The 12,685-nt window shown below is 41.6% G+C and overlaps 1 protein-coding gene across 1 annotated transcript in view; it reads right to left on the reverse strand.

Moving 5' to 3' along the window:
* foxo1a (forkhead box O1 a) overlaps positions 1-11,159 on the reverse strand; it is a 31,529-nt gene extending 20,370 nt beyond the window's left edge. Inside the window, exon 1 of the mRNA XM_024277533.2 lies at positions 10,050-11,159. Coding sequence (XP_024133301.1) covers positions 10,050-10,661 — 612 coding nt within the window. The 5' untranslated portion in view covers positions 10,662-11,159. The remainder of the gene's footprint in view (positions 1-10,049) is intronic.
* Between the last annotated feature and the right edge of the window lie 1,526 nt (positions 11,160-12,685).

A 12,685-nucleotide genomic window follows, 5' to 3' on the forward strand; every position in this document is an offset into this window, starting at 1 on the left:
ATATACAGTATATATATACTATAGTATATTATAGTATATATATATATATATACTGTATATACTTAATATAAATGAAGTATTGTTCTTTTTCGTAACCAAAAAATTATATATATATATATGTGTATGGTTTGTGAGAAATTGACCTGTATTGCTCTTTCAGTGATGAAGGTTGTAGACCCTTGCCTAATAGAAGAGCACCATCAACAACCATAAAATCTTTTCTAATTGAATAAATGTGATTTTCGCTGTAATGTAAATGAGTCATGGAGAATTCCACGTGGTCACCACTTAAAAATCCCTGACTGGGTCAGAGCCCAGCATGGAAATCCCTACAGAGGAGCCACACAGACGTATGCACCCTCAAAACCACATTTGGTTTTAAATGTCCAACTCTTTTTTTTTTTCTTTTGAGAATTTTGCCCACTAAACTTTTTGGAAGAGGAAACATCACATTTAGTCTGGTTTTAGCCCCAAAGTGACCCCTTTCAGAGACGATGAGCCCCAGAATTGATGCATCTGTCATGTTGACGTTTACCAGGACAAATGTGGTGAACCTGCTGTTCCAAAGCTGCACTTCTGATTCAAATTTAGTCTCATTTTTGTAGCAGTGCAGTCCAAATGAGCATTCATATATCAGGGGGCCAGATTGATTGTGTGATGGTGTGATAATGTCGGTCCAGTCTAACAGGCACCACGCATAATCGCCTTAGGGCAGGATTGCACAACAATGTGGATCTGGTTAATGCTTGTGGTTTTTTTGGGGGGGGTCTGAGCAGCAGCGGTCCCATAAAAGCGCCGCTTTCCTCGCGCATCTTCATCCAAAACACACACATTTAGAGTTACGAGGCATTGACAGCGCACGTTTTTCACATGCTCACCAGCTTGACTTTCACTTCTCATTTGAATGATGAAATTGATTTAAAAAATCTGTGGGCAAGTTCCTCTTGATAAAAAGCCAAGGTCTTCCCGTTAGGGACAGGGAGATTTTTCTCAGATTTTTTGGGGGGGACAGAGAAAAGGTTGTGAAAAGGAATAAAACTTGCCAAGCCTGGGCAAATCCAAAACAAACCATCACGTGCTGCGATTCCACCACTACCAATCCCACACTAAAAAAAAAAAAGGCGGAATCATTCTGACTCATCACCCCAAATGACTGTTTACACGACAGAGGCTCTGGGTGGGAACCCCTCGCCTGTCTTATGGAATGAGGATCTTCTCTCGGTTGGTGTCTTTTTGCGCATCACTGACTCTCAAAACATAGTTGCTGGTCATCACACTCACACATACACACACAAAAAAAAAATAATAATAATCCTCCCTCTGGTCCGCAGACAGAATGAGAAAACAAATGTCCGGCGGCGGTGCCTCAGGGCTCCACCGCGCCAGCGTCAGGTGGGTGGAATCACACATTTGACCGGATTTGTTTGAATTTGCAACATGAAAAGGAACCCTCGCTGGGATTTTCCAGAGTTCATTCCACTGAGATAAAGGCTCAGTGAGCGCAAAGTTGCCAGATGCGGCAACAGATATTTCAGTGGAGCTGAAAAAGCTTTGTGGCACATTGAGAAGCACATAGCTTAGAAAATATGGCGATGCCATTCATGTTCAAACTACTGTGACAGAAAATGCCTTGCAGCGTCACAATCGGCTACATTTATTCATCCAACTTTGAGTCTTTTAGATGTTTTTTATGATTAAAATCAACAAAAATAGTTGAATTCCTGAGTTAAATTATGACATTGGTGGTTTTTACATATTAGTGTGGCATTTTCTCTGATGATAGAAGACATGTATTAAGAAAATTAAGCTTAGAATTGCATTTCTGACTGTATCTTGATTCAAATCGCTGGAGCAGATGAAAAAACTGAAGTTTGAAAAGATCGTACTCTGGGTGGGCAAACAAGCTCTGATGTATCCACGTACAGACGACTACAGCCATTCATGTCTTCCTTTTCTTCATCTGAGTTGGCATCTGGGTCAAAACTGTATGGATAAGCTAGCGGGAGAGCGTGTAAAAAGAGAGCTCTCAGCAACAAGGGGAAGGGGGGGCGGGGTTGCCCATTCCCTATACTCTTGCTCACAACTAAAAAACTGTGGAAAAATACGAATTCTTACCCACTGGCGTCTCCCTATCCCTCCACTTGTAGGGGCATTAGAAGGGTTGTCTAAAATGCTTTTTTATAGGCTAACTCTCACGGCGGAAGGATACTGAACCCTCTGCCACAAGGGTGTTCCGCGGTGGAGAAGCGCTTCTCTTCTCGTGGGTGTGCTCTGATGCACAGAAGTTTACATTTAAATGTAAGTTTGTTTAGTTCGTTTTTAAAGTTATAAAACGGATTTTGTTTTGTATTCCCAAGCGCTAGCAGCTCTGTGCTAACGTAGCTGACCAGCGACTATTCATGCCATCATCGAGTGGGAGTAACGTCCAAATTTGAAGACTATTTTTTCATAACTCTTCATTTTTAGGGCTAAATGTAGGGTTGGGGAACAAATTGGATTTGTCCCAAGTTCTAGAAAATGACAGCTTTTTTAAATTTGGCTAATAAAGTCATAATTATATTTAAAAGACCACAGGGAAACTTTAATATAGCTCAAAAGATTGTCAAAATGGTTATTTAAAAACCAAAATAAAGGAGGGTTTAACTTTTTTCTCCTGTTGTTAGACTTAAGTATGTTATTGAACATTTAATAATTAAGTCCCATTAGTTGTCACACACCTGAAATTTGTTCTCTGTATTCTCCCTCTCCTGGGGGAGGGGTGAGCTGCAGACACAGCTGCTAGTCCCCTTTATTAGAGTCTTTGGTATGACTTAGCCTTGGATTTGAACTCACAAGCTTTCATTCTCAGGGCAGACACTCTACCACAAGACCACAGAGCTGGACATAATCAAAACAGTGTAGCAAAAAATAGATTCTAATAAAATATTACATTATCAGAACTATTCTAAGGAAACGACTGAAGGCGGAGGAGGAGAAACCGCCACAGAGTGATGCAATTCGCCCCAAACACCATCCGATGGCTGCCTCTCCGAGAGCTCCTAGATGGAGCAGAGGGTAATTCCAGAGCCGAGGCCGGGAGGTAAATAAATCCAGAACAGGACGGCAGGAAAACATTGTGAAATGGGACTACCAGTTCCACGCCGTTGCTCAATCAAATGAGTGAACAAGTTTAGTTGCATCACATTTTTCTACAAAGTGCAGTGCCAAAAACGTCACAGCAAGTGGCCCGATGAAAACAGAACATTTTGACCGTTGACTTCAGCTCTTTTAGGAACACTTGTTTTTTTTTTTGTTTTTTTTAAATCACAACAAGAAAAGTCATCACCTTTTTGTATTTATTTTCAGCTGCTTTTTCGCTTTAAGCCCCCTAGTGTGTCAGTTACGATGATCCAAATGGAAAATAAAAAAGTAGTGGCTTCCTATCAGCCGAGGAGGGAAAAAAAGGAGGACTGTCACTATGAGTTAAAAAAAAGAAAAGAAAGGCTGTGCTGGAATGTTCTTTCGGTCTGTCTTCCCCCCCTGCCTGCCTGTCTGTCTGTCTGTCTGCCATCGTTATTGTGAATCTGCCAGCAGCAGGGCTTTAATTATGAGGCCCAGGTTATGTGAGCACACACACACACACAGACACGAGACCAGCGTCCCACATATCTCTAACACAGTGCCTCACAGTTCCGCTGACTAACCAGTGGCACCAGACTTTGGCCTGCGGCTCCCTGATTCCAGTAAATGTCTAGTTATGCAACTCCTAACAAGTGTTGCCCAGACTGAACTTACAGCACACCGGGTCTCTCTCCTTCACACATCTTCAGTTTTTTTGTTTTTTTTCCTGCGTACAATAAGCAGAAACCCCTTTCAAAAACTTAAAGTGTTGCCCGCTTTGTGCTGAGGCAGAAAACCCGGCTTGGAGAGAGGCAGGCGGCGCTGGCAGGAAATGGGGAGGCGGGTGAAGAGAGAGCTCCTTCAGCTCTTTGCCTGAGAAACACAGCTGCCCCTCATGTTTTGGTGCGGTGCCAGGGTTGGACTCCTCGACTGCCTCGGGGTGAGCGTGGGTGGGTGTTTTAAACGAGGAGAAACAGGAGAACCGCTGTTCCGTCCGGCTCCCCGTCCCGCTAATACACATTCAGACCCTGAAAAGCGGCGGCCCTGTGAGCCGTTATGAAGTGCAACCAGCTCTTTACTTAGCCTGTATTATAAACGTCTCCCGTTTGTCTTTAAAGTTCCACTCTGATCATCTTTTGATCTATTTAAAAGCGTCCCCGGTGCTCTTTTGATTATGAGTATGCCGTTGTTCGAGGACATAGTTTCTGCAGAGCGTCAGCAGTTTATTAGAAATGAGACTGAGTTATTTGCGGGATTGTTGTCATGGAGTGAGCCTACCCCCACTTCCCATCATCCTTTTGTTTCCTGCTAGCTTACAGCCCCTCACAACCCCAACCTACAAAATGGCCAGAAATTTTGGAGCCATCCAGCTCGGACAAGCAAAACGAAGACGATCTAGTTCTCTAGGGGGGGGCGAGAGGGAAGTTTGGTCTAAATTTTGATACGAGAGTCTTTAAAAAGTAATCCTGTCCCATCCCGCTCCAGGTAAATGATCCCGTCCCATTTTTTTTCTGTCATCGAACTTGCCATGGGTCGTAATTGTCTCCATCGCTGCTGTCAATGAAAACAATTGCTGCACTTTAGATTTCAGCAAGTAAATCACAAGGTACACTGATGGATTCTGGGTAATGTGCTTTTTTTAATAAGTTACATAATAAGCATATTGACAGGAAACAACAATATCACTTTTTTGTCATTCTTTTTAGTTGGTTATTGCTCCCGTTCCGCTAACATACGAATTTGATCCTGTCCTGGTCCTGTAAGAATTTGATCCTGACCCGGTCCTGTAAGAATTTGATCTTGTCCCGGTACTGAAAGAATTTGGTCCTGTCTTGGTCCCATAAGATTTCGATCCTGTCTCAGTATCGTAAGAATTTGATCCTGTCCTGGTCCCATAAACAATGACAGAGATGACTCCCATCCTACGGGAATCCTGCAGGAATCTCGTGACTCGTGGGATTCGCGAAAAAATGTCACATTCTACTTGTGGCCCGGCTGTTGTGTTTTCTCCATCACAACTACAAGCTATTTTCGAACAGATTTTTTTTCATCTGCTCCTGATTCACAATGATTTGATACTCAGAAATGCAAAAATGACACAAAAAGATGTTAAAAACACCAAAAACACGACCCCCATCGAAGTGGGTCTTTAAGGTTTAAACCAAATATTTTTGGACAGATGTCAGCAGAAATTGGCTTAAGTGTAAGGTTTGAAGGAGTTTCCTAAAAAAGGATGACATTTTTCCCCCCCAAACATAAGCTAATTCAATCTGTATGTCATGCAGATAAAGGTTAAAGGTCAGACTTGTGACATTGTCAGTGTGACTCAATTGAGGGAAGATAAAGCACATTCTGAGCATCAATCACAGTCAAATCTTGCAGCTATCTTCATCTGGAGCGCTCTTATCCGAGCCTTTGGTCTGTGTGACACTCACACTGTAAGACTGAGAGGGAAGAGAGTCAATAGGTGCATTTACATGGTAATGACCCCGAGCTGCTCGCTGTACGCTCCGCTCGGACCTGCGTGTTTGTCTGCTCCGGCACAGTTTGTTTTGAGATCCGTGGGAGTGTTTACCAGCGTGGGCTGAGGAATTCCAGGTCAACAGAGTGCGGCGTACAGCGAAAACCTACAACCGAATTGATCCCGATCCTGACATCAAAGCGTACCTGGGCCGTCCAGCTCCAGCGGCTGGAAGCAAATATTTATCCAGCGGTGACGTAAAAGACGACGAAATACGAGAAAGAACAAGAGTTTTGCCGTGTGTTTACACTCTGTTATTAATGAGGAACTCGGGCTGTGATTTTGCTTCGTAAATACCCACAAATAAAAGTTTGGCGATACACCATTTCTGTCATCTGTTCCTGCTTCCTGCTGGGAATCACCCATGCCAGGAGCCACGAAGGTCCAGTCCAAGATAAGATCTTGTCCAAGCTGGTTCCACCTGACACAACTGTCCTCCGAGTTCTCACGATCACAGACGGCCTGAGAAGTGTGGAGGCCGGCATGACTCAGTTCAGGCAACTGTGAAGGAGAAAACTGGATCAAACAATTCATCAACGAGCCCATGGGAGAGCTCTGTCGCAGGCAGGAACAAACTTTCAGAACCAAAGTCGAAGAAATCCCCTCAAAAACAGAATCCAACTATATGTGCAAGACAGAGTCAGACAGACTCGCTGAAATATGTCTCACAGCAGAAATTAGCAACAAAACGTTCATCTTCAACATAACCAGACTCCCTCAAACTCCGCGGAGTCACGGAGACAGAAGCGCGAGGGCCCCCCTGGGCGCGACCGAATGGAGCTCCGCGAATAACTCCTCTCTCGCAGAGCTAAATGGCACTTTACTTTCCCACGTTATTACTCAGTTTACACCCCCAACATGGCAGGATAAGCAGCGAGGGCAGGCGGCAGCTGAGCAGCCCTCTCCAAGCTGCCAGTCACGCAGAAACTGTCAAATGGATGGAGAAACGGCGACAAGCAGAGACGAATACATGAAGCTGCTGTCAGTCTGCATTACAACGTGTCAGTGATTGACTGGTGCAAGTAATGACGCCGCAAACAATTAACTAACTAACTGGCTGATGTCAGAGGTTACAGAGGAAGACAGATTATCACCGAGGAAGACATGCGGGGAAAAAGAAATCAATGATCACTCATCAAACTTTCTGATCAGAAAAAGCCTTTTCAGTGCTTCCATTCAGTTAGATCAAGATTATTTTGGCCTCCAGTGCAAACGCATCACAATCAGGCAGCGATTCGAGCTAAAATGAGCTAAAAAGAAATTGGTTAAGGGGCTTAAATTGAGTCCTTTAAATAATTATGTCTCTGGAACGAAGCGTGTAAACACAAAAAAAAGGTTTTACTTTATTTCTGTGCAATCTCGTAATCTGAACTCGTTTTTTCAGCCACATTTCCACTAGATTTTGGCTCCTAAGGTGAGTGGAAATAATGTCATTAAAGACCCGCTTGGGTAAAAATTGTGTTTTTGGCATTTTTTACATGTTCCTGTGGCATTTTTCTGATGATGGAGGGAAAACTTAACGAAAATTAAGATTAAATTACAATTCTGAATATTTTTTATTCAAATTGCTGTTCATCAGGAGCAGAGAAAAAATGCTGTTTGAAAAACGACGTAGAAAGTACGCCATAAGCTCCCTGCTTCTCTCCACTTGTAGCCGACTAGATCCATTAATGTCTTTGTTTTCCATCTGGCTCAAAACTGTACAGCTGAATAACTCTGATATTTCTCAGCATTTTTGTTGCTCCGGTAATGTTAGGTTGGGAATGTGAGGGGCTGTAAGCAGAACATGTCAGTGCTCTCAGTAATAGGGAGGGAAAGGGGGCGGGGTTGCTCTGAACGACAAGGCCCACAACTAAGAGGTGAATTTCTAAAGAACTCCTGCCGCTCTCCAGAAACTATGTCCTTGAAATTTATTTAATTTAGTCTAAAAGCACCATAATCATAATTAAAGACGGTTTGGAACACTTTTAAAATAGCTCAAAAGATGGTCAGTTTTTAATAATTAATAAAAGACTCTTTGCTTCAATTGAAATTAAGTTCAAACTAAAGCAAGTTAGGACATTATACCTCAGATCCATTTCAATCTGTTAAAGTAACTGACCTCCTAATGTTTTACACGAGTCAAAAGGCAATCTATGTTTACAAAATACCCATAATGCATCATTCTGCCAAAGGGTGGGATAAATGTTGGCTTTTCAAACGTGTCAATTAAAAATGTTGAGGTTAACTGATTCTTCACTCTGATTCTGCCCTTGGCACTCCATTTGAAAGCTTGATTGGGATTTTTTTTTTTTTTTTAATAATAACCATAAACATTGGGATAATATGATGAATCACCCACTGGAAAGATTCTGATTGGTATGCATGCCATTCAGGGTTAGTAACACCAGCTCCGTTTCATAATAAAAATCATGTGGGTCACAAATTGCATCTAAATTATTCAGGAAAAAAACAGCATAAATTGATGTAAACAGTTTCTTTCTGTCTGTCCATTACCTGCTTTTTTATACTGTGTATTCTAGTAAACACTTTGTTTTTTTCTTATTTAGTCTGACATGCTCAAGAGGAGTTCTGAGGTTTTTGTGAACACTGTAGTCCAGTGAATGACTGTGGTTTCACAAAACTGCATCTGTGCTTCTTAAAAGCACTTTGATCAACTTTTTTGAGCTATCTTTCAAGTGTTTCGAGTGTTTTTTTGATCAAAAATAAAAAAATATGTTGTTTTCTAGGACATAGTTTCTGCAGAGGGGCAGTAGTTCATTTGAAATTTGCTTCTTGAGTTGTGTTGAAACCCCACCTCTCTTTCCCATCACCGTTGCTGAGAGCTCTCTGTTTACACACTCTCCTGCTAGCTTACAGCCCCTCACACTCCCAACATAACATTAGCAGTGCAACAAAAATGGTGAGCAATACTGGAGCTATGCAGCCACCCAATGTATTTTCTACATCACAAATATAACCTTTTTCAAACTTGATTCATCATCTGCTCTTGATTCACAACAATTTAATTAAAAAAACTCAGAAATGCAATTTAAAGCTTAATTTTCTTTATATATGTTCTGAAAAATGCCACAAGAACATGTTAAAAATGCAATTTTCACAGGGGTGGGTATTTAAACTTTAAAAAACGATATTTGTTCTAAAATTGAATATGTGTTTTTCGTTTTTCATTTTTTTGTTTGAGTTTAGTAAAATCCAAAGCATTTGTGAGGACATGAATGTGTCATCTCTCAGCACATGACTCAGCCATGCAAGCCTGCTCTAATTGAAGGGAGGAAAAAAAAAAAAAAAAACTCCACAACTGCTTTAGATTTCATATCCAACTCAGGCTGCTTTTGACACAGACCAGCCATAATAAATCTCTCACTGTGTGGCTACAGACCGAGTATGATTTCCTGCTGGGAAAGTGGACTGTCATCAATTTATTGTGAGACTCAACCGAAACTATGCGCCTCCGAGGAAAAGTTTACGCCCTTCAGTGGGAGGCCCTGTCACATCCCATCAGAAATGTTAAGTCCACTCTTGTGTAATGTTTTGGACAGTTTCTAGGACACACAGAATGCCTCTGGTATCTCCTTACAACACAGGCTGCGCTCAAGTCCCAACCAGCTCCCAGTTGCGTTTTCCTAAAATGATCAGTCAAAGTTTAGCAGAAATACCGTTTGACCTTCTGAGTCAGGAGACTCACGTGAGTCAGATGACAAAAGCAGGGGCGGACCAACCATTAGGCAAAGGTAGGCGATTGTCTGGGGCAACCAACACTTTTAAGAACTTAAAACTTAAGAAAAAAAAGTGTAAAATAATTTCCACACCTTTTACTATTTAACTATAAACTCAAAGTACATTAAGTGGAAGTGTTTTTTCCTTCCCCGCTCCTCTGTAGCAATGGACTATTCCATCAGAAAAAAATAGATATATAAAATTTATTTAAATGTGATTTTACTTTTTTAAATTCATATGAAAACATTTGAATTCTTGAAATAAAGAATAATTTGATGGACATTTTTTTTTAAAGAAACGATGATGAATGGGGCCCCATTTTGTTGTTCGCCCGAGGCCCCCAAACTTCTTAAGTCCGCCCCTGGACAAAGGTGAGCAAAGCCCCGGGAAGAGCAACCATGAAGGAAGAATTATCATCTGCTTTTAACAGCCAATTGGCTGCTCATGCATACTTTGGGGTCAATGTACAATAGCTGCAGGAGGGAAAAAAAGGGAGAGCAAATATTTGCACAAGACCCTGAATAACAACTGGACGATTAGGACACAAATACTTAGACTAAATAAACTTCAAAACAAGCCAAAACTCAATTTAGGTGAGATAAAAGTTCCTAAAAGAGACGCGCAACAAACCCCACTTTGACTAGGATTTTGGCACGTGCGTCGTGCGTAAAAAGCAGCTCCAAAGCAAACAGAAAGAAGAGAAACGAACCTTCCATCCTGCAGAGCTGTTGCTGTCTCCTTTGTCCTTGAAGTAAGGCACGCTCTTCACCATCCAGTCATAGATCTGAGACAGAGTTAGCCTGTTCTCTGGAGAACTTTCGATGGCTTTGGTGATGAGGTCTGCGTAAGACATATTCCCCCAAGCGTTGCGCCGGGAGGAGCTGCTCTTCCTCTGGGCAGCGGCCGCCGCAGCAGCAGCCGCGGCGGCGGAGGAAGGCGAGCTGACCGGAGCGGAGAGCAGAGGCACCTGCTGCTGCTGCTGCTGCTGATGCGGGAGCTGCGGGTTGGGGTGATGCTGATGCTGCTGCTGCGCGGGCTGCTGGTGGACGCACGTCTCCTGACACTGGAACTCGCCGCACAGGATGACGGGCTTCTGCTCCACAAAGTCCTCGTTCTCCTCCAGCAGGCTCAGGTTGTTGATGTACTCTGCGTTGCTGCCGGGCTCCTGCTTCACGGACGGGACCGGCGAGGACGTGTTGGAGTCTCCCGGGTTGATGAACTCCGGACGGGGCAGGGGCCAAGTGCACGAGCGGGGCCGCGCCAGGGGCTCGAAATCCGGGTCAATTTCCACCAAATGTGGCTGCTGAGGCGCTTCCGCCATGGTGGGTAGAAAAAAAAAAAAAGAACCGATGGAGGAGTCACTCTGTCATGTACGACTAAAGTCACAAGTTGAAGTGCGCGCAAAAGAAGTCTGACCGGGGGAACCGGGCTCCGCCTGAGCGCAAAGTCTGCAGTGAGGGTCACATCCCAGAGCGGCGGGAAGCCGCTGGAACAGCCGCGGGGCGCGCGCGGACGTCAGGACCCCGTTCAGACAGGAACGAGGCTGTTGTTGTTATCCAAGCGCGCGGAAGATCCGTCTGAAGCGCGTCCAGCCCGCTGACTCTGTGTGCGGCATGTGAGACTTACTGGAAGTATCAAGTCAGCTGACACCGCCCACTTTTGACTGACAGCTGGAAGGACCAATGAACAGGGAGGGCAAGATTAATAGTAAACAAAGAAGTTTGGGGAAAGAAAACACATTTCTACAAGATTTTTTTTATGATAGAGTGAAAATTTGTATTTATCAGTTATATTTATTCTACATATTATATCAAATCAACTTTCCAAATGCCTAAATGCTTCTAAAAATAAATTTAATAAAAAATAACCTTTGAAATAATCAAAATTAATGAATAAATGAAGGAAAGAAAGAAAATGAAAAGTGTCAGATTAAAAACCTTTAAAACAGATAAAGAGAAAAATTGTCACCTTTATAACACTTTAATAAAAGGCACTATAAAAAGTCAAACATTAGCTCAATTCACGAAATATGTTACCTTTAAAAATATTAGTTTTTATCACATTATTTTTTTAAGTTCAGTAAAGCATCAACTCAAAAATGCAGTTAGATGAAAACTAATCAATTTAATTATGAAAGCTTCGTTAATTAAATGTTTCACTTTTTACAGTGTGCTTTTTTTCTCAGATTATCACACAACTAAAGTTGTTTTTAAAATGTGATTCAAAATATGAACTTGACCTGACCACAAAGATAAGTAACTGTTAAAGTCCAGACAACACATGGAAAAAATAATAATAATATGATATGATAAAACTTCCCCCAACTTGAAAAACGACATGAAAGTGAAACAGAAGTCAATAGTGAGTCAATGCAAGAAAACTATTCTGCAACATCTGGATGACCTTATTTTGACATGGTCACATTTAATAACTGATTAAGAACAAAAGCTATTGGATAGAGTTAAAACTTAAAAGAAAAAAAACTAAAATTAATGTAATGTCTTATGAAGCTCGAAATTGTAAGAATTAATAAATAGTAAACAGAAAACAAATCGTTTAATCAAACCACTTTAGCTCCAGATTTAATTTAGCATCAACTTGAAAGAGATTTTTTTCATAGAATTTGTTAAAAAAAATACTGCTTTTCATCATGGAGTGATTTTTTTCCCTTTTATGTATTTTTCTGCACATTAACAATACAGATTCAAGGAAGATTAACTGTTTGTCAAGACAACACACCAGGTTAACCCTCATCGTTCACCCTTCAGAACTGTGGAGCTTGGCGACATCTTGTGGCCATCAGCTGGTATTGCAAGTAGAGGCGGTCTCGATATTGATGTGACTTCCTGTTTACCCAAGTAACCAGGATACTGTGACACACGTGACATCTATTGCTGACATCATAAATACTATTAAATTATACAAAACGAAATTAATAAAAAAATTAAGTTTTTCTAGACAGGGAATTAGAAAGTGTGTTAAAATAATCACACTCCAATGTGTATTTATTTTCTACTTTGGTTCAAAAATAACAGTTTTGATGCAGAAAGGTCTGCTGTGCAGGACACCTTATGCATAACATATGCATAAGGTGCGCTTAACATTTTGGGTTTCCACAAACAGGCCACAAGTATAGGCAGCACTAAAAATGTAAAACAATACTTATATTGTGGGGTACCAGCAGTGTTTGTGGCTTTATTAATAATAATTGTCAACCTACTGTTTTAAAAATACAAAAAATAAACAAGAGATGCTCATCTCAAGGGTCTTAATCACAAAAAATTAGGAAAAGTACATTACAGTACAAAAAAGAGAGTGGGTGTTTCAGTCCTGAAAGACAAAACA

The sequence above is a fragment of the Oryzias melastigma genome, linkage group LG13 (genome assembly GCF_002922805.2).
Source record: "Oryzias melastigma strain HK-1 linkage group LG13, ASM292280v2, whole genome shotgun sequence".
Classification (NCBI taxonomy): Eukaryota; Metazoa; Chordata; class Actinopteri; order Beloniformes; family Adrianichthyidae; genus Oryzias; species Oryzias melastigma.